Genomic DNA, 22,523 nt, shown 5'->3' on the forward strand with positions numbered 1-22,523 from the left:
GCTGCCTCGCCTTTTTTTGTTTTTCTTTTCTTTGTTTTTCTTTTTTTTCCTTTTTTCCTCTTTCCCTGCCTGCCTCTTTCGCTCTCGGTCTCCCTTCTTTCCCCACCTTCACTTTGCGACCCCGGCGCGCCGCCCGTTTTCCCGCAGGAGGGCACCCGGCTCCAGCAGGCTGAAACGACCCCGCGGGCGGCGGCGACGGGGCCGGGGCTGGGCGGGCGCCGTGCCCCGCGGAGGGGCGGGCGGGCAGCCGGGGCCCGTCGGTGCCCGCCGGTGCCCGCCTCCCGCTGGCCGCCCGCCGGCGGCGGGGCCGGGGCCCGGCTGACATCACGGGGCCGGGGCGGGGAGAGGGGCCGGGAGGGGAAGGGGGGGGGGGGGGGGGGGGTGTTTTCCAGCTTTAAAAAGGCGGCGCAGGGCGCGCAGCCCTGCGTCAGAGCGAGACTTCCCCGCTCCGCACACTCACTGCCCCCGTACCCCGGCTGCAGCTCTCCGCGGGCGGCAGCGCCCGCCGCCCCGTCCCGCCGCCTCAGCGCGGGCAGTGCCTCCGAAGTCCCCACGCACACCCGCCCTCCTCTCCATGCCCCATCCCCGGGGGGGCGGCGGCGGCGAGCTCCTGTGCCTCCGCGGGCGCGGCTACCACGCCGGGGGCGGCGCGGCCCCGGTCACCGGGTCGTGAAGGCGGGCGGGGGGGCGCGGGACAGGCGGGACAGGCGACGAGGGGCCGGCAGTGGCCCAGGGCGCGGCGCCGGGCTCCGCCGCCCCACCGGGTGCATGCCAAGCGCTGCCCCGCCGGCCCCCGCCGCGTCGCCGTCGCGGGACCCATCCAGCGGGAGAGAGAGGCCGGCGGCGGCTCCGCAGGACGGCGCCCGCCCGCTCGGCAGCGCCATGAAGGCGGCGGAGGAAGGTAACGGGCGGCGCTGCGGGGGGCGGAGGGCGGGCGGGCGGCGGTGTCCCCCGGTGTTTCCCCGCGGCGGCCCGGAGGCTCGCCGGCGGCCGCTTGCCAATAGGTGTCTCTTTCGCTTCTCGCACGGCGCCGCGGCGGCCGCCCCGCTGGTCCCGGTCGCTTCCCGCCAGTCCCGGGCCCCGGCCCGCTCCCGGCGGGGCTGCGAGGGTGCCGGGGATCCGGTCAGGGGCACACGCTCGGGGATTCCCTCTCAATCCTGGGGTTTGGTTTGGGGGAGGTCAGTATACAGCCCATCATTGCAGCCAGCCCACGCTCCTGGGAAAAGGAAGGAGTCACGGACAGTGCCAGGCGCCGTACCGGCGCTCCCGGGACACCGAGAGAGGCGGGCACGCAGCGGCCGGGCTGTGGGGCTCTGCCCTCCCCGCGTACCCCGCGCCGCCGGCGGGCGGGCGCCCGGCCGCCGCCGTACCGTCTCCGGGGGAGCGCTTGCCTCGCTATCCCAGCTCTGAATCACGGCTTCTTTCTCTGTCACTGCTTAGAAAAGTGTCCTGGAAACACAGCGGCAAAGTTTGTAAGAGGGACAGATGTTGGGCGCGGGGCTCCGGACGCGCGCAGCTCCTCCGGGCTGAACTTGGCCCTTCCAGGGGTAGGGTCTGGCTGGAGAGGGGACCGACTTTACCCTCCCCTCTTGCCAATCGTGACACTGTTCTCCCACCGGAGCATCGCTATCCAGCACTGCTCTGCCTACCGCCTTTCGGACCTTGCCGCTGCTTACCGCGCCTTTGAGCCCCGGCTACCAGGACCGCGCCGGCATTCCCGCCGGGCATCACCTCCGCGCTGCGGCAGGTGCGGGGCAACTCCCGGCTCCTCGCTGCGGACCCGGCGGCTGCTCTGTGCCGTGCTCCCTCCTCCTCTCCCGGCTGTTCGCCGGCTCCCAAGTTTCCTCCCTATCCAGTGGTGCCGCCGCTTTGCATCGGCTGCTGCTGGGGCTTGGGCAGGGCGCAGCGAGCCCGCACGTACCGGGCAGGGAAAGTTGTGAGGAAGGCAACTGGGGGGGTTGTCCATGTCCGCCGCATTCATTCCGCACCGTGGGACAACGGGACTCCATTCCCCGGGTTTGTGCCCGGAAAGCTGGAAGGGAGCTCAAGATCCAGCTCTTTCTTTTTTCTTTTTCTCTCTCTTTTTTTTTTTTTTTTTTTTTTAATTATTTTTATTTTTACACAGCTGTTTTTTCACCCTAGGGGTTAATTGTAGTTTACAAGATTCTGCCAGTGCAAAATCTACAAGCAGGGCTCTGACTGTGGCTCCGCTTGCGAAGCGGAGAGCCTTTTGGGATGGAAGTTAATTATACCGTATTTAATAGAAGTGGCTGGCGTCCAGTCTCACACTCGGACATCCGTGGGCTGCGCGCACGGCGCTTCCAAAACCCTGGGTTCCAAGGGCACTGAATACACTCCTTGGAAAAATTACGTCCAGAGGCAGCTGACATAAAAAGCTTTCTGCAGCCTCTTTTAAAGGAGCAAGTAAAATCCCCCCTCTTTATTTCTGTGGCATTTCTGATGCCTGTGTTAAAATGCACCAACCCTCGTCGATAGTTCTCTTCTCTGGTGGTGTATTTTGTAAGGGACTAAGAAAATGAGTCCAGCCAGAAAGCGTGACCCAATCCAGGAAACACGTAGGGGAGCCCTGCGCGTCAGGATTGCTGCCTGCAAATTAAGGTGCTATTTGATTGCCAAATTACAGTGATCAAAGAAAACACTTTATTTCTTGTTTAGTCTAGGAAGAAATGCGCAAAGAGTCACAGTGGGAGGACCTAGATTTTTCTTTGGGCGGTAGTGAGGTGTAGAGTCCTTTACCTTTGAAAATGCCAGTGGTTATGCCAGGTTTCATGCTGTGGACAAGTTAAATTCCCCTTCAGGCTGGGGGGAGACCGTCTGATGCATCCCGTCTTGAACCTGCTTCATGGAGCTGGAACAACCCCAGTTAACTCCAAGGAGAGGCTGAGTGGGCGGCGGCTGAGCTGGTGGTTCGGTCTGTGGGTCGTGCAAGGGCGGCCGGTGACACGGAAATGGCCTTGCCAGGGCGCACACCCCACCCCACCCGCCCCCATCGCTCGTTTCGCTCTCCTCATTTCAATGACACTGTTTCAAACTGGACTCTTAGCAGGAGGGCCGCTGTTACTCTGTCCCCACAGGTGGTATCACCTCGTTTCTAACTTTTCCATGGCACATCTTTCCTCTTTCTCCAGGGGAAGGGTGCCAATCGAAATATTTCATTGACAGCACTAATACTGATGTCACTGCCAAATCAAGCCGTCTGTAAATAGTGTGTGACAATTCACCAGACTCGAAGGTACCACATGCGGGAGAGGCGAATGATCAGAGGGCAGCAGATACTTGGGAGCTTCTCCTCGCCTCCCCGCCGGGGCACTCCAGAAGATGAGCGTCTGGAGCAGAGCGGCGGCAGGGATGGGGGGGAGGGGGTGGGTGACACTGGTGGAACCGCGGGCCTGGCGCCTGGGGCGAGGCGGCTGTCCCGCCTGTAGGCCCTGGGCAAGGAGGCACATCCGTACCCGCCGCCGGGGCAAAGGCTGAGGGACGTGTACGGGTGAAGCGGGACGCTCCTCCCTGCGGTGCGGCCTGAGCCGGCACCCCGAGGTGACCACGGTCGGGACAGGCGCAGGGGGAGGGGTTCCCCTGTTGCCAAGGCCTTTAGCACACTCGGGTGACTCAGCCCCGGCACTCCGGCACTCACGGCCCCTCCGGGGCAAAGCCCAGCTCGGCTCCTGCGAGAGCCCAGCCTGCACCGAGGTTCGTCCCGGCGAGGAGGGGGAAAAAGTATAATGAGCTCAGATGGAAAAAAAAGTGTTTTCCTGGCAGGGAAAACTTTAGGACGGAGATTTCGGCCGCAAGCCTGGAAAATGGTATTCCCTGAGTTTATAAGAGAATACTGTTTCCATAACTGCTTAAAAAAACTGTTCCTTTTGAAACCCGGCCTGAAGTTCGGCAACTGAGGAGCCGACCTGCTGGGGCGGGCGCTCCATAGCCTGTCGGGGACCTTTAGGCCAGCCCGGTGTAACATGACAGGAAAGCACCTCGAAACATAAAGAAAGTATTGATTGACTTTTCCCCAAATTTGTATCCCTTACGTGCGGGAAGAGGTGCAGGTCGGGTAGAGCCGTGCCCGCACCGCCACCGGAGCCCTTTGCAGGCGCCCTCCCTGTGTGTGGCGGCGCCCCGGAGCGGACCTTTTCCTCCCCGGCGCACGGAGGCGGCCGGCAGCGCTCCGAGTCCCGCTTTACTGCGCTTTTTATAGCAGCTGGCACTAGTGGGTGCTGCGACTAAGTGAAATAAATAATAAATAAATGAAAGCGGAGCCTCTTGGCTCACAGACGCGGCGTGGTGGGCACCCACGAAGAAACCTTGTCAGTTGTCTGCGAAGAGGGGACACGCCGGTGTTCCCCCGAGTGAGCTAAGCAGCCCTCCCTCCCTCCCCACTTCCCTCCCGCCGAAGCGCGGAAGGAGCCGCTCCGGCCCCCCGCCTGTGGGGAGCAGGTGAAGTCTCCCTCCTCTCCCACCTCCGGGCTCCCCATCCCGCCCACGGCGAGAGCTCGGCGGTACAGGGTCTCCCCCGGTGCCGGGTCCCCCGGGGTGGGGCGAGAGCTCCCCGCGGAGTACGGGCTGCTCTGCGGGGGAAGAGCCCCGGCGGGAGGGTGCGGGGGGGCCGGGCACCGCGGTTGTTTGCATCGACCCGGAAACATCAACAGCGGGCAGGAGGGCGGATCGGAGGCGGCGGCGGCGGCAGCGAGACAGGCCGCCCGTCGGGGCCGAGGTCACGTTACCGAGCGCAGCAGCGGCCGCCGTCCCACGCCGCGCCGGGGCTCCGCGCAGCCCGGCCCGCCGGCAGCAGGTGTCCGGGCACGACGGAGCGAGCCCGACGGGGCGGGTCGGGGCTGCGCCGCCACCTCTGCCAAGGTGCCGGAGCGTGGCAGGGGTCGCGGCGGGAGCCATGGCGGGCGTGGAGGCCGAGCAGGAGTTTGACTTCGATTTCCTCTTCGAGTTCAAGCACAGCGATGAGGGTGGAGGTGGGTCGCGGCGGGGCGGCCGGGTCATCTCCGGGGGTGCTGGCGGCAGGATGCTGCGGGGAACCCTCCCTGCGCTGCCCCGTCCGGGAGGGAGAAAGGCTACCTCCCTTCGCGGGGAGTGGGCGGGGGAGCCGGCAGTCCCGGCCGGACTGATCAGCCCGGCCCCGGGCGGCGCTTGTCGCCTCAGCCGCGCCGAGAAGCGGCGAGCGGGGCCGCGGCGACGGCGATAGAGTGCTGCCCGGGCGGCCAGCGCTCCTCTGGAGGTGCCCTGGCAGCAGCCGAGCGAGGTGCCGGGGGAGATGACCCGGGGGGCCGCCGGTGCAGAGTTTTTAGAAGTTTGGAGTTGTTTAAGATGTCCGGACCCCCCCGCGTTGACCGCTCGCACGGCTTCCCCCGCTGGTTTTGGGTCTTGATGGGCCGGTTGAAAACTCACTTCAGCCCCCTTTCCCCATCCCCCCGTGAGCCAGAGTTAGGCTCAGCGTTTAGCTTGAAGGTCATCCGCAAATAAAAATAACGGGCGTGAATTTGTCACGGGTCACAACTGTTCCCAACTCTGGTGTCTCGGTCCGGCTGTCTGTTTTTATGACTTTAAGCAGTGCTTGAGGTGGAAATGAGGCGAACAAGCCTGAAACTGGCAGAGGGAGAAGGTTGCCACTTCCTTGGTGCGTGGTTAACCCGGTGATAGCGGGTCACCGTAAAGAGCTCTTGTACAAGTGGATGACTAAACGCTGCCTCAGAATAGAGCTTTTTGCCTGTAAATTCTAGCAGGTTTGCAAATCCTCCTTGCCTGCCTAACACAGCTTTCCAGGATACCAGCAAAGGTGTTAGCACCTTCCTAGCTGTCTCCAATTGCCCACCTCTCCGGGACAATGTTGGTGTCCTAATAGCTGTTATGAGCTTCTAGTTTTTAGAAGAAGACAGTTTTTAGAGTTTCACACCAAGCTTTTCAGATAAATGTTCTGGAGATTAGACACCTAAGTGTCTAAAGTGGAGGGGCCTAAGCAAATTAAGCATCAAAGTCCTAGTTCAAGGAAAGTACCTAACTCTATTAGGCAATTTTGAACTTACCACGGAATTTAAACACAGATATAGATGTGGCTTCATTCTGAGCAATGTAGGACAGCCCTCATCTTCTCTAAAGACCCTAAAAGCTGCAGGTGTTCAACATTCCTATTTAAAGTATGTAAATAAAAAAACGATGGTGCTCAGTGCCTTGCAGGATCAGCCCATTAATGACAAAAAGAAATAAAACTTGCTTGCTGTGAAATTAACTAGAGGGAAAAAACAGAGCTTTCTAACTGCTACAAAGGGAAATGTAATCTGTGGAGGTATGCTCACAACTCAAAAGGGTCCAGTTTCTTTTCCCAGCTATACTTAAGTGTGGATTTGTTGGAACAGAACTGTTGCAAACCTGCACTCGTCTATCTGATACTGGAGTTTGACTAAGGATATTAAAATACCCTATTAAATGTGTCTTGGTAATCAGTACACTGGTCCTGGGTGCCTCTGTGAATCACAGTCACAACAGTGACGCCATGGCAAAGGCATTACCTGCCTTTCATCCACATCAGAACTGTCAAAATATCCTACATAGCTACATTATGTGATGCAGCAGTTTATTTCTACCTGTCTCATTCATCCAGGTGAGGAAAAAGTCAGCATGTTATAAATGCTGACTATGGATGTGTGTTTGATGAATTTTGTAAATATGGAAGTTTTGGAGAATGAGCTTTTTCAGAAATTGTAGCTGGTGGTTTTTAGCCCACAAACCAAGGTCTCTGTCTTGTTCCTAGTTCTGGCTTTGAGGATTTTATATTTGGTGGACATATTTTCTACATGCTTCCTGTAATTTTAAGATACCTAAATATGTTTGGAAGGCTTTGGATCTTGCATATTTCTATTTTGCATACTATTTTATGTGTTGTATGATGTTGTTTTTCTTGGCCCTTTAAAAGTTGGCTTTAAAAAAATGCATAATAGTTCTAAAAGTGGCTATTCCTTGTGATGTGTATTAGGAAACTTGTTGCTCATTGCACTTGAGCCTGTCTTTTAATTTTTTTTTTTTTAAACTGCATTCCAAAGGCTTGTCTGAGCTTTGTACTGACTATTCAGCCTGGGCTGCAAATCTCCAGCAGACTGCAGAGTTTGAATTTCACCCTTGTCATGCATTAGAATTTCAGCAAACTGCTGGGCTCACAGTACTTAGCCCTGTTATTTTGTTTGTTTTCCTATTTATTTTTAATACAAGATCTAAAAGCACTGATCCTGCAGTCAGCAGAGGCAAAGCCCACCTGGTGGGTGCAGGGCTGGAGCAGCCTGCCGAGCCCTCAGTCCCTTGCCTGGGCTGTCCGGCTGCATGGTAGGGACCGGGTGTGAGCGGTTCCCAGCTGTGCCATGTCACCAGTGCCTTCCAGCTGTATGTGTGAGCAGGAGGCTGTGGAAAAGTATGTGGAAGAAGAGCACAGCCAGTGTCCCAGCAGCAGTGTGGTGCCATGGACATCACCTTCCGCTGGAGCTGGAGGAAGCTGCCAGGGGCTGAAGTGAAGGGGCTGAAGCTGCCCTGAAGGCCTGATTCGAGACCCTTTCTCTGAGCTCATTTCTGAAACAGATAAGGTCTTACCACTGTTGTACCATGTCGGGGGTTTTTTTTCCATGAAGGGCAGAAGGGAAGTGGTGGTGGTTGTGGTGACACTGGGTGGTGCAGCCAAGTGGCAAGGCAGCAACAATAGGGGACTGATTTTGGAAGGAGGGGATTCTGATCCCCCAGGCAGCTCTGCACCTTGATGAGACCAATGCAGGTGGATTTTGTCAAGTAGCACCTCTTTTGCTGTGTTTCCTGCCTCCCTGGTTGTTTGAATAGAGCATGAAACTGCAGCATGTTTTGAATAATCCAGTGTTATTTGTGGCACACTGCAGTGTAATTTAATGACCCTTCCTGAGCAAATGGCCAGCATCTGAGGGCAGACTAGAGAGTGAGTTCAAAAGGTGTTGTTGCTCATCATTCCCGACTGTTACCTACTATGACATACATCAGCTGGAGCTGCTGTGAAGCTGCCACAGCACATTAATTTTTCCTAAGTACCGTTTGCCTTGGAGTCATTGCCAGCAAGAAAGGTGAGCGTGGGATCACAGGTGGATGACACCAGAGAGGGCTGAGCTGATAAACAAGAGAAAGAGAATAGCTGGCTGTGCTGGTTACCAGCTCGGAGGTTCGTTTGCATTTGCAGTGCTCCCTGCTCGCCTGGGGAATAGCAGCTGCAATAATTAACACAGCTTTTCCTATCTTCTGAGGTGAGGTGCATAAGGTGACTGCCAAGGGAACTTGCCTCCTGGGATGGAAAGGGACAGGTTTCCCATGTGGACTGGCTGTGGCCACGGGAAATGTAGAGTTTTCCTCTGTCCTTCAGGAAAGTGATGCTGCTGCCATAATGAACCTCAGGGAAGGCTGGTGCATTGCAAGCACAGCTTGGGGCTGGGGCTGCAGCTGGGTGCATTTCCAAACTGCTGAGAGGAACCCGTACACCAGTGTTACCCAGACTCAGAGTTCAGCAGTCATCCCTGATACAAAGCTTTTGCTCTCTTTTCCCAGCAAAGTAAGAGATACTGGCATTAGGGCTTACGTGTCTGGCTCATGTCCTGGTTACACAGAGCCTTCCTATATCAGAAAGAATAGATGATGATTTCCTCATCCCACCACAGCTCAGAACACCAGGGGCATGTTGTCCTTTGTTGAGGCTGCCCATTTCCCCCATGGACAGCCCACCAGTATCTCTGGGCAGCAAAAAGAGTCACATACGCATCCCTGGGACGGGCGAGCAGAGCTGAAGAAGTCCCTTCAGCAGGCGTTCAGCAAGGTGAGGCAGAGATGATCCCATGTGGACCAGCTTTGAGACACTGGTCCTTGTAGAGCAGCAGGGATGGAGGCATGCAAAGGGCACATTGTTCCCTATGTTCAGTCAGGGAGCCCATTGGCACAAAGCTGTGATGTGATCTGTCACCTTCCAGGTTTTCCACAGTGGCTGTTCAACTCTGCTGTTGCTTTTATACACCCAACACTGTTAAATGGTTTGAGAGCTGGCCCAGAGCATGCTGCTGGCAGCGCTTGATGTGGCGTGCGCAGTAACCAGCAATTTCAGCGGAATTTCAGCTGTCGCTGAGTAGTGAGACATCCATGTTTATCCTTCACCTGGCCTCTGCCAGTTGGGCTGGAGGATAAGTGGTCCCAGAAACCAGAGCAGATCAATAGATTCATCTTTTTCCAAAATCCTAGTTAACTGGAACCAGTTGGAAACTTGCTGTAATGGAATTTTCAGTTGTGTATAATTTTTGTAACAGAATGAAGTTGATCTTGTTCTTTGCCTTAGTCTGCCTCCGCTTTTGTTTTTTTGTCCAGTTTTTTGTGTATTCCAACTTTTTGGGGAAGAAGTTTTACATAGTTTCACTTATGTAAAAACACATCTCTTCAGTTGCATCTCTGAATGCTGCAGTCTCCCAGAATCCTGAAACAATGTTGTTTGAAGACTCAATTTTTTTGCTCTGAAGGGTTCACCTAAGAGCCATGTCCTCAAGACCAGCTCTGTCTGTGTACATCCCCCATCCCAAATTATCTTGTCTTGTTCTGTTCAATTAGTGGCATTTCCAAGGATTTTAGTCTGCAGCCTCTCCCCCAGCATGGCACTCCTGTGGGCTGGGTTGTTAAGGAGAGCTGTTCTTTTGTGTGTTGTGCCATGTCCCTCCATTTCAGCTGGGCTTGTTACTAAGTGAGTATATTTGTGCAGCACCTCATGTCATTCTTTGTTGTTTGTTTGTTTCTTCCAGAACACTATAATTATGCATCTTCAAATGTAAATGCTGGCTTGCCTCTAAATGTGGCACATTCCTCATTGTCAACTCCATGTCATGGCCTGCAGACATCAAATCCTGTCATTTCAGTTGTCCCATCAACAAACCATCCCTCTGGATATGGAGGACACATTGACAGCGGAGCCTCCGAGTACTACCTGCCACCAAACATGAGACCTAATGGGGCTCCAGCCCTGGAGAGCCCCAGAATTGAGATCACGTCTTACATGGGATTGCATCATAACAACAACCAGTTTTTCCACGATGAGGTGGAGGAGGCCATCCCAAACACCAAGCGGTCACCTTCCACTGCCACTTTGAACTTGCCGAACATCGAGGCGTACAGAGACCCATCCTGCCTCAGTCCAGCGAGTAGCTTGTCTTCCAGAAGCTGCAACTCCGAAGCATCTTCCTATGAGTCTAACTACTCGTATCCATACACTTCACCTCAGACCTCTCCGTGGCAGTCCCCATGTGTCTCTCCGAAGACCACCGACACAGAGGAGGGCTACCAACGCAGCATGGTGGCCTGTACTTTGCTCAGTTCCCCAAGGCACTCTCCATCAACGTCTCCCAGAACAAGCATCACAGAAGAGAACTGGCTAGGGGCTCGCAACTCCAGGCCTCCATCTCCCTGCAACAAGAGGAAGTATAGCCTAAATGGTCGGCAGAGTTCCTATTCCCCACACCACTCCCCCACTCCTTCTCCACAAAACTCACCACGGGTGAGTGTCACAGATGACACATGGCTGGGGAACACAAACCAGTACACCAGCTCTGCCATCGTCGCTGCCATCAACGCCCTCACCACTGACAGCACCATCGATATGAATGATGGGATTCCCATCAAGTCGAGGAAGACCGCCATTGATCACACCCCATCCATGACTCTGAAAACTGAACCAGCTGGCGAGGATCATGGGACCATGTCGCCAACTGCTGATTTGTCACCAGAAGACTTCTCCAGCTTTCAGCACATCAGGAAAGGAAACTTCTGCGAGCAGTACCTGTCTGTGCCACAGCATCCCTACCAGTGGGCCAAACCAAAGCCTCTATCTCCAACATCCTACATGAGGTAAGGAACCCCAACAAAGAGGGCAATCCCAGTAGTATCTTTATTGCATGATTTTGTTTCCTTCTTCCCCTTCCTGTCTCTGTTTCCTGCCAAATCTGCCCATTCACTCACTCCACTTAACTGTGTCTTGTGACACCGCCTCTGTTGTTGGTGTGGTGTGACCACGAGTCAAGCTTTGAAGCGTAAAAGTTCTAGGAGCTGGCTATGCATAGGTTGTAACCAGTTCTCCACTTCTCAGGCTGGTATGTCTGGAAATTCGGTGTTCAGAATGTCAGGGAGCAGGACAATTCGGTGCTGTCAAGCCTGTGGCTTTACTTAAAGTTTATTATGTCTCAGTGTTTTTGTATTGCTGAACAAGGATATGGTCTCGTTATGGTGACTGTTGCAGGGCCTTTTACATTTATGCTTTGTGCACAGTGAATACAAGTTAAGTTGTGAATTATTTCAGCTTATCTGAAATTATTTCAGCTCATCTGAAGGCTGTCTATCAATCATTTTCTGTCCCTACTGAACAGTGATCCTCTGTTTTTTTCTGCCTTCCCCACTACTTCTGTTTAAAGAAGAAAACCTAATTTTTCAGCTGATAGTGTTTCAATCTGTTCATCAAATTTATTTATCACAGCAGGGCTCTGGGTAGGAAGCAGCACAGAACAGCTGAAATCTGAGTTACATTCATTGCATTCTCTTTCTGCCATAGTTATAGACTTTATTTTGGAGTCTTCTGGAAGCTGTAATATGCAGAAACATGTGGTTCAGGAAAATAGTTCAGCTTTCCAAGGGTTAGTAGGCTGTTCCTAGTCCCTGGTTGCGGCGGTCACCCCCTTTCCTCCTCCTCCCAAGCACACCTGGCTTCTTGCTCTTGACAGTGAAGCTGCCTTTCTCAAAATGAAAGCAGTAAGTGTGTAGCTGAAGTGTTTTAATTAGTGATGTGTTCCCTGGTTCTCAGCCTTCTCCTCAGTCTCACCTTTCTTAAGCCAGCACCTCTCTGCTGCGTGCTGTCTCCCAAAACTGAGGTGGAGGGGTCCATGGCTTTTGATGTTACAGCATACTCCCCTTCCTCATCGTTCTCAGTCTCTTCTGCATTGCCAAGGTCCTCTCAAGACCCTGGCTCAATTCAGCGCTGAGAAATGCAGCAACCCGTTTGGGTCTGGTCACCCAGAGTTAGGCACTCACTGCCTTCCAGAGCTGGGGTAGAGAATTCTAACACCAGGAAAATCCTTCAGGGCCTTCCCATTTACTTAGAAAAAGCCTTTTATGTTCACCCACTGCAGTGCCAAGTAGCCCGCATTCATCAGAGAGAGGCTGTCCCTTGGCTGTTGTGTTGGGGGCAGCTTTTTGCCGACGACTTCAAGGGCAGGAATAGGACAGTTTGACCAAACAGGCTTTTATCTTTCCGTTGCAGCAAGCGGCCGTAGGCGCTGTGCCGCAGTCCATCAGGAGGCACCCGGCATGCCTGTGTGCTAACACAAACAAGAAAGGTGAAGTGCACAGAACGAAGCCCCACTATGTTGTGTATTTAACATTTTTTCCACTGTTTTGGTCTTGTGTAAAATATGTTTCCTGGTTTGCAATATGTTTCCATGTGATCTCATTAACTCGTGCTCTAGGGCAGTTGGAAGTTACTGTTGAAATGTGATTTTTAAGTTATTTTACCAATCAGATACACTGACAGTGCTTCCTTCCACCAAAAATACCTCTCGTTTTATGTATATGAAAGTGCTGGGCAACTGAGCACGGACGTCAACAGGATCACAGCCTACGCAACAGAAACTGTTATTTTAAATCTTTCCAAAAAAATTGGTTAAGAATTTGTCACAACAGAGCTGAATTTTTTTCCTGTTATGTTACACATCTGTTCTATTTCAAACGTGAGGGCTGGAGGGGTGGATTCCAACAAACAACTCAGGCTCCAAAATCTACCCGGTCATAATGATTTTGAGATAACCAGATTTGATTGCCTCCTCTGTCTCTTCCTGAATATGCGGTAGAGTTTTCATCAAAAGCCAGCATGCCTTGGAAAATCACTGACGCCTTTCCCTCCCTCTCTTGCATTCCCATCTCTTTGGGAGCAGGCTCAGGCACACCATCGGCTGAGTGCTGTCTCCTTTCCCAAGGTTTTATAGTGGGCATCAGTCTAAAAAGGAAACTGCTTTTTGCTATTGTTACTAAAATGGATGATGTTTTTAATTTATCATAATTAAAGTTCAGTCCACTTTAGGCTTTTCAAATCCTGGAGCAGGGGAATAATAAGAGTATACAATGAGAGTATAATAATGCCTGCCTTAACAGAAACAGAGTCTTGCAGCTGAGGCTTGAGCTGCACAGGCTAACCCAGGGCTGGTGAGGATTTGTCCGCAGTCCTTTGGTTGCAGCCCAGGGCCTTGCATCAAATCTTTGGATGTAGAAAATACTTAAAGACCAGGCAGAGATTTCAGGGGAAACATTGGAACAAATGCTGAGGTAACAATGGGAATCATAACTTTTCTAGACCAAAATGAGTTATCTAAATATACCAGTCTGCCTCGAAAAGCCCTGGAGGTAAATTATGATGCAGAGAGTCAAGAGATGGTCTTTGCGAAGCTCTCTTTCAGCTTTTATCTCCAAGATCTCTTTTTTATGTTGGTATTTGTGCATTGTGCTGTCTCACTCAAATGCAACAAGTTTCTGTCTGTAGTATCTCTCTTAGAGTTACTGCTGCAAATAATTTTAAGGGAAACACTCCTCTGGGCAGTTACTGTACAAGCAGATGATGCTCTGTGTTTCTCAAATCCTTGCTGTGTCAGTGGTGTTCCTTCTGTGCCATTTCTCCATCTCACCTCAGTGCTGTGTAATGCAGAATGTCTTGTGCACAAAAATGTCAAAGCCAAAATGAAAGTACAGACTGGACTTCTGCCCTCAGCTATGGGGGCACTGTTACTGACTACTTCCAAACTAAAATCCCAGTTTTTGTATTCTGTACCTGCTCATAAGCAGGTCCTAAATCACCCTATATCACAACAAAAAGTATAGCCACTCACCAAAGTGCCATGTTTCTGAGTATCTTGCACCTTTTATATGACTTCCTCTTCACCTGCTGTATTTGACTAAACACAACCCAGATTGCCTGGAAGCAGTTTCTTACTCTTTGAAAAGTAATGCATTATATTTATATCAAGGGTTATCAATTTAATCCAAGGAGTGTGTTGGCCTTTAACATTTGAGCTTGCACTAAATGTAGTGTTTTTCAAGAAAGAGAGAAATGGTTGGGTTTGTTGGTTGGGCGTATGGCATATATGAGGTCTACCACACCAAAAGGAGTTTCCAGGAATAGACAGGTGACTTTTAAAAGCTCCCTATGGTGTTTTCTTGCACAGTTTATTTTTTTCAACAGTCAAAAGCCACATTTTCTTTAGCTGCAGTCTCTTTTTCAACCTCAAAAATATGTATGTATGTTTTTGACCTCACAGGCGCATGGTTATGTGGTTTTACATATAGAGACTGAAGTTTGTATGAAGAGAATGTATGGTCGTATACCTCTTTGCAAGTTGCAAAAGCATACTTGACTTTTGTCTGCATCAGTGAGCTTTTTTGGGGTTTTTTGTGGATTTTTTAGATTCTGCTTTTGGGACTCCGACAGTATTAAACTTTTGCAATCATGCAAAAGTTGAAGCCCCAAATGATATGATTTCCTTACAAACTATGATTTTAAAATGTTGCAGATGTTTTTCTTCTTTCTTTTGATTTGTGGACCTTTCAGATGCTTTTGATTTTGTGGGGTAGGGGGACGTTGGTTTGTTTGGTTTTGGTTTTTTGGTTTTTAAAGGTGTTTTGTTCCAGATTGTGAGACAGTGGGCAACCCTAATTGGGAAAAGTTGAGTTTCTCAAGAAAAAGGCACCAGCAATCTTGAGATGAGATGAAATAGTAAGTGGTGCAGCAGCACCGGATTTGCTGACCTGTGCATCCATGGCGAACTTGTGTGTTTATGGCAGGCGAGAGGAAGTTCCTCAGACAAACCAAAGGCAGGGCTGTCTGGGCGAGACTCAGTGAAGTGGAGACTTGTGGCTGTGTGGCAGTGACCATCTCCTGGGACTTTTTCGTGTTAATTGAGGGGCTGGCGCTGGGAAGTGGACAGGGAAGAGCCCAAAATGCCGTTAACGTTTTTCTCTTTTCTGCTATATTCCTGCTGAATAGGGATGTTTGTATGCTTTCAACATGTTTGTTTTGCCATCACGTAGCAATGACTTTTTATTACATTTGGTTGCTGTACCATAAGGCTGAAGAGTACTTGGAAGCCTGTCTCAGTAAACTGGTATATTTTTGTTTGTTTGATTTAATCCTTCCCATGTTTTCTCCCAACTGTTTTTCAGTTCATTCAAACAACGCTGTGAGCATCTTATTAAAAGCCTTCCTTCACCAGCTCATTTTAACACCCCAGGATTCTAAATTCAGAATAAGCCGAAATGCGATGCCAGCAACTTATCTCCATTCCTGCAGCAATAGTTTCTTGTCCTTTCTCTAAGCCATCAAATGTGAAACTTCCCATGCAAACCAATCTCTGAGTGTGATTTTTTAGGACAGAAGGGTGAAATGTTATGTGGGAGAATGACGACAGCTCATGTTTTCAGACTTCAGCATGAGGAATTCCAGGCCACCTCATGCACTTCACGGAGGAGCTACTTGCTCCACATGCCAGCAAAATACAGCCAAGTCTGGGGTGGGACACAGTATCTATTTTAACAGCTCACAACCAGATTGCTCAATTGTCAGACAAGGAATTAAAAAAAAAAGAGAGAGTAAAATCTGCCCACATTAAGTCCTAGGTGAAATATAAAGTACGTGTATTTTTCTGACCACAATCAAGTTGGTGGACACATAGCCATCACCGTTGTTTTCTTACCCTTTCAAAATCACACACAGGGATCTTTCACAGGCATCCACTTCAATGTGAGACAAGTAATAAATAATAAATTGTAACCATATTTGCATTTGGCGCAGAGTTGGAGCAGATTCAAGCTAGCAGCCTGGTAAAAGTTTCAGCAGCCCTGTGGTTTCTCTAGTTTGTGTTTTTGTGTCTATAGGAAAACTCCTTGTCAGAAAAAACTAAGTTCAGCACAGGGCACCCAGTCTCAGCTGTAGTCCTTCTAGGTCACTCACTTTACTCTGGGTGCTGAAAGACATTGAGCATCTTCTCTATCTAGGCAGTGGCTTATGCCACTCTCAGGCAGCTGTCTGGGGTAGATGACTCTGTGCTGTACTACTTGGCCAAGAGCAGGGCTAGTCCCAGGGTGAGACTGGCAGTTGTTCTTACACCTTCTGCAGTTTGGGACAAAAATGTTTGTGAATCTCTTTTTCAAGGCCTTGGGCACCCAGTAGCTTAGAAAGCGTAATGATAATTTAATTCCCAAATGGATACCAGTCATGTAAAAATGGAGCTTAAACACCTTTACAAAGTTTAACAGAAGTTTTTGGCTTTGTTTCCTCTCTGTCTACATTCCAGTGGGCTGCTTAGTATCTTTTTTTTTTTTTCCTGTTTTTTTTGTAACTTGATAAATCTTTCTGCTAAAGCCAGAAGTCAGCCAGACTGGATAATCTGTTTTTGATTTAATCATATTGTGTATCTGGTGTATGCAAAATAAATCACTATTCATCTGGTTTTTAATCTGATTTATGTAGGATGGAGTTATATTGAGCCAGTTTTCTAGAGCCTAGCACCAGGTTTTGTGAACCTGCCTTGAAGCAACCATACCTCATTACACTATTTAGGAGGACTACAGTGAGATTTATTAGGGCACAGAAAGGAATGGGACAGGTTTTCAGCTGGTGGAAAATGTCATCTGAGGGAGAAACATTGATGTGTATTTGATAGGAAGACTGCATGAAGACCTTTTATTCCTCTTCTTGACTGCAGTGCTGGGGCTCTTCTCCCCTCCACGTGACGCTAGCTTGATGAGGTAGTTTGGAGCTTTTCAGATTAATATTTGCAGCAACCGGATTCGATTTTACCACTACACCATTTGTTTGGTGGCCTTTTCCTTTAACCACGTTCAGCTTCAGAAAATTAAGTGCATGATGAAGATAACCTAACAAAGGAAATCGCTCTGAAAGCCCCAGTCCGTGACACTGCTAAATGCATCACTTTGCTTCCTTTATCAGGAAGGCTCCCATTAATTGTTGATTTATATTTGGGCAGGTGGTGCTTTGGAATTTTGATTGTAGATGTGAGGCTAACAGCAAACCTATGGTTTTTTTCAGACTTCATTTGAGAACATGAATTTTACAACTTAATTATTCTAACATTTTCAGGTGCTGATTTGAAAGGGTGGGGTGATTTTATTTGGGTTTTGTTTGTTTGTTTGTTTGTGGGGTTTTTTTGAAAGAGATTAATTACAAAACTTCTTTGTATCTTTAGAAAAATCAACCCTCTTCACTTGAGGGCTACATGCTGTCAGTGAGAGTTGTCCCTTTTAATTAAGTGTTAAAAATTTCAAATCTGATAGATATTGTCTCCTCAGAAAAAAAAAAAAAATCCATCAAGTGAGAATTTACTTAAAACCAGAAACATCTGTTCAAAAATGTGTGCTGATCATCACCAGGAGAGACACAGCTGTTTTGCTCTACTCTTTGTCATTTATCATTACTCAAATATGCTTCATCCAGTTTTTTGGGGTTTTTTTAAGACTAAAATGTGTACCTAAAGTGCTAGGCAAAGAGCAGTGGCTACATACAATGGCCATTTGTCTGTAATTTACTGCTGTCTCTTGGTTCCTTGTATGAGTGTGTAGTAGCAGAAGAGCTTCCCCTCACCTCCAGAGTGGGCCCTGGCCATTTTGGGGGAAAGGCTTGCACAGGAGATCAGAAGGTGCAACATCCTGTCTGTAGCTGAGGCAAGGGCTTCCATGTGTGGAGGGGCAGAAGGACAATTCAGAATTTGTCCCTGGCACAATCTTGCCAGTGGAGAGAGTGCCCCCTCTGGCTTCTCCTGACTCCAGATGATCATGGAAGCTCAGAACCTGCACACAGACAACATCTTTCTTTTAGATGAGCTCCCACTTAGGGTGAGCTGGGATGGATACTTCTTTTCTTCTGTTGTTGGGCTCCATGTCCTGAAGGCTGGAGAACAGAATAGCTTAATGTTTGGAGCCTGCAACAGCCTGCCAGTGAGCTGTCCTGGGCTAGCGGGAGGTGCCCAGGGAGCAAAGGTGATCCTGAGTCATCACCCAGGATGGGACTTGGTGGTTCCAGCTGACCCAAATAAAGTGTATAGTGTGTGTCCACAGGCATGCAAATACATCACTCAGACTTGTTTACAATGAAGAAAGATAACATAGGGAAACTTAGCACCACCTGAAGTCTCAGCAGTGCATACACACAAAGGCAGTAGCAGATGTGAGTTCAATATGCTCAGGATACAGGACTGGGTAAGCACTCACAATAGCCCAAAAGGCAAAGCAAAGAAGTGCCTGTGCTAGTGGCAGAAGTCCTGCTCTGTAGTGGAGCCAGCAGGGCTGCTGAGAGCTGTAATACCTGAGAAGCCACAAGTGCACCGAGTGTGCATCACTGGGATGGTAACATGGAGTATCCAGCCTCCAGCTGAACATGTGTTTGTAGTATATGCATCCATTGTGGAAGCTCTTGCACATCCTTTCTCCATCGGGCAGCTCACAGGGAAAGGAAAGATTTCAGCCGTGATCCCTGCTGCTCAGACTGTCCGTGCTCCTGGGCTGCAGCAGTGAGGCAAGGATCCAGTAAATCCCCAGTGCCCAGCCTCCTCGCAGGCTGGGCAGAGCTGATGAGCCCTCATCTGCAGGCTGTGGTGGCACAAGTCCTCTCACAGTGTCCAGGAGTCCTGGCCCATGGCACCTACAAAGGGCCACGATTTTCTGCTTGCTGGTTATTTTCTCCAGGCTGATGGAAGAAGTGATAAAGTTTCACATAAAAGGGCAGGAGAGTGTGTTGCAGTTGTGCTGTTTAACTACTTGTAAAGACTTTTGAAGGGCCCTCAGTGAAGGGAATTCACCAAAGGAAAGAATCTAGAGTGGACATGAAATTAGCATTTTAATTGTAAAGCTTATTTCTTCAATTTTAAACTTAGTAAGTCTGTCTCAGGCTGCTGATTCTACTGTCCTTGTTTCTTTTCTTTCAAATCATCAACTTGGCATTTCTTAGAGATCTCCCAGCTATTTTCAAGCATGGTTTTATACTGGAAGAGGGTTTCTAAGAATACCACTTCCCCACCGTTGCATGCTGTCAGGCTGCTTGATGGTAATGAGTCCTTAGTATTTTAGTTAATTGCAGAGTCAGTGTTGGGCCAGAAGAGTGAGCTGCATTTTCTGCAGGCTTGCTCATCACCATCAATAGGATTCATAAGCAAGTTCTGACTTCAGAGCTTTCTCCTTTGCAGTGCATTAACCCAAAAGAGATCAGCTTTGCTTCGAGGCTCTCAGAAATGCTTTGTGTTGGGAATTAAGCAGGGAAATGGCTTTTTTTTTTCTTCTTTCCATCCCCTGTGAACAAAGCAGATTTGTTGAAACCCATTAGATTCATTAAATGCCAAACTAGTTTCATAGCAGAAATCTTCTTCCTAAAACTCCCCGGTGTCTTTCTGCCTTTTTTTCTTTTGCTTCAAGAGATAATATATAGGATATTTGTAATCTGTGTCTTAAAAATTTTCAATTTTGGATACAAATCAGATAGCATCTGGGCCAACAGATATTCTTGACCCATAAATCTTCCTAAAATAGCCATTACTTTCTAAATTACTTATTTCATGACATTATCCTTATCAATGAAATTTTACCTGTAAGATGGTGAAGGATGAACTGCAAGACCATGGTGTCTAAAGTAATAGTGCTGGCTGCCTGTAGCTTGTGATAGTGTACTTGATGTTAATTTTTAATCTGTTTTCCTTTCCATTGTAGCCCATCCCTGCCTGCTCTTGATTGGCAGCTGCCATCTCACTCAGGACCTTACGAACTACGTATCGAAGTGCAGCCGAAATCCCACCACCGAGCTCATTATGAGACAGAAGGCAGTCGAGGGGCTGTGAAGGCATCTGCAGGGGGCCACCCCATCGTGCAGGTACCAGACCATGTAACAAGCAGCCCAGGTTTTTTATCTCAGTGCTCTGTAGTGAGCGTCGTTTCTTCTCTAAAACCAAAAAGTAGTTTTGAAGAATTTTCCTGTCCTCAGAGTTCCCTGCACATGAGCACACCTTAGAGAATGTTTCAAACTGGGTGGATCAAGCCTTTGGTGAAAACAACACAAAAGCAATGTGAATACAGGGTGGATGGCTGCTCTGTCCATGCAGGGCTCAGCAAGTGTTCAGCTGGCAAGTGATGACCATGGACCTGCTTGTGCAGTCAGACTCCAGACTTGCGGTTTATACTGAAATCAGCTGGGGATGTGCCTCAGTACATTTAGTCCTTAACTTGCAGTTGGATCTAATCAGAACTATGAATTCATGTTGGAGTGCAGAGCTGTAGCAGTGATGTAGAAGTATGTTGCTGGTTTGGATGTTGCAGTGAGTTCTGAGCAAAGGCTTTTAGAGTTTGTTCTGTTCAGTTTCTAAAACCCTTCCAGCTGCTCTGGAAAGCATCTGAGGTCTGAATCTAGTTTCATGAATTCTACCAAGCTCTTTAGTAATTCTGTATAAAGCATTTAATTTAATAACACTCTAAACTGACCCTTAATTTGTTTATATGAGTAGTCTCGTACATTTTTAAAGGGCTTATCTCAAAAGGAGTAGAAAGAACAAGATTTGGTTGTTTCAACCAAAAAAAGAAGACGTAGTGGGAGAGAGTGGGAGACAATGCCTGTCCCTCCTCAGCTGCTGCTTTCTCACCCAGCAGTTAAACTCCCAGCGCCACCCATCAGGGTTGTGATCCTCTGTGCAGCAGAGCCCAGATTTTATCACTGCCCAGATGCCACGGGACCCGTGGATGCTGGGGCACTGCTGCCATGCTCGCACTGCTTGGGCTCGTGCCACAAGCCATGCAGCAGGAGAAGTGGCTTGTTGAAAGCCTAGATGGCTCAAGATGATGTACGGACCACACGTGCAGGGCTGTGCATGTTTGTTTATTTGCTGTAAGCCCCTGTTAGCAAACACGTCTGTGGAAGGAACAGTGGGAGGCTGGGATGACACTGGGCAGAGAATTCTGCTCTGTGAATGTGTGCCACTGCCTCAGCTGGAAAAGGAAAGTGAGAGGAGTTGTCAGCAGTAAACACACTTTAGCTCTGCCAGAACGCGTCAGTGACATGGGATTATGGAAGTTGTCTGCTGGAAGTTGAAAGGTTTTAGCAGAACATTTGTGAATGATATTAAAGAGGGATTTTGTGGCAGACATGCTTGTTTACAATTAATGCTTACTCTGTTTGTGGCTTGATGCAAGGAAATGCAAATGGGGAGGCATCAGTTTGCAATGGCTAGCTTGGCACTTAAAGTTTCTTATGTGCATTTTGGAAAGACTGAATGCGAGGCCAACATTTAATTGCACTAAATATGTCCAGGCATTTCCCCTCTCATCCCCTGTCCCAGTCTGTCAGGAGGGAGCATGCTGCTTCCAAACACAAACAAGTGTCTGAAGAGAGGAGAGGAAATTACTGAAGATCATGAAGGGAGAGAGGAGGAAGCAGACAGTCCCAGCCCTGTCAATTGGCTCTACCAGCTTAATAAGGATTAATGTATTTTTCAGTCCTTTTATTACAACCTGAACATCCTTTTCTCCAAAAAGAACAGAAATATAAGGAGGTGCAGAAAAAGCTTTTCCGTGCTGACATTGCCATCATGGCCAGTTATCTGTTTGAAGAAATGCATAGAAGTTCTGACTTTGACCAGCAGTGACTAGATGGATAGAATAAGAGTACTTCTGAAAAGAAAGGAAGTGTTTATAAATAATTTCTGTAAGAGAAATAGTAAGTACTTAAAAATAAAGAAGTACCTGCAAAACAAAAGTATGTATAAATAAATGGAGGAGGAGGAAATCTAGGGAGTAATTTCTGTTAAAGTGGTGACTGGCAAAACCTGAAAAATGCATCTCTGAATCATCAACATATTTCCAGATGTTGCAGCCGTTTGGGTCAGGTTTGGTTGATCCCACTGGGTTATACAGAAAGGAGCTCAAGTTTTGAAGTTTAAACCCAGATGTAAGTTCAAACAGAATCTGAGTGTCTTCAGGAGAAAGATTTTGGATCAAGCTTTTCGGTCTTTAATATTTCTGGTGTTTTCTATTCTGTTGACTCAGGGAAAGCTGTCATAAAACAGCTTTGACCTCTTGTACTACCATTTTCTGTTACATTTTTCCCATGTTGACACTCAGCTCTTTCTTATGTTGGTACTTTGGGTAAACTTGCTTTAATTCTGCTGTTGTTAAAGCTCTTCCCTCTTTATCTTCAACAAGAAGAGAATATGGATGAGGTCTCTCTCCTCTCTCTGTTTTTCTCTCTCTTTGTTTCAAACCCCCTCTCACTGGCATCTTGCTTCCTAAAGTAGGAGATCTTCTCACATTAATACCTCCACAAATCTGTTGGGCATGCTAAGGCAGAGGAGAAATAAATCCAAAAAGCATCCACTGTTCATGGCATGGTTCCCAAACAAAATTGTCAGGAGGTTGCTCTCTCTAGAGCTAGAGCAGGTTTATCTATT

General features: G+C 49.1%; 1 protein-coding gene across 5 annotated transcripts in view; it reads left to right on the forward strand.

The window, feature by feature from the left end:
• The first annotated feature begins 678 nt into the window (after positions 1-678).
• Positions 679-22,523, forward strand: part of NFATC1 (nuclear factor of activated T cells 1) — a 111,011-nt gene continuing 89,166 nt past the window's right edge. For 2 of the 5 annotated variants that reach the window (XM_066189561.1, XM_066189575.1), the window contains exons 1-3: positions 680-901; positions 9,804-10,902; positions 19,801-19,960. In XM_066189561.1, the coding sequence (XP_066045658.1) occupies positions 769-901; positions 9,804-10,902; positions 19,801-19,960 (1,392 nt within the window). In that variant the 5' untranslated portion in view covers positions 680-768. Of the gene's footprint in view, positions 902-4,836; positions 4,986-9,803; positions 10,903-19,800; positions 19,961-22,523 lie in introns of those variants that run through there. The other 3 variants (XM_066189591.1, XM_066189581.1, XM_066189568.1) reach the window with 3 other exon arrangements.

Source organism: Chamaea fasciata, unplaced genomic scaffold, assembly GCF_029207755.1.
Source record: "Chamaea fasciata isolate MVZ Bird 193981 ecotype frontalis unplaced genomic scaffold, bChaFas1.0.hap1 SCAF_1, whole genome shotgun sequence".
Classification (NCBI taxonomy): domain Eukaryota; kingdom Metazoa; phylum Chordata; class Aves; order Passeriformes; family Sylviidae; genus Chamaea; species Chamaea fasciata.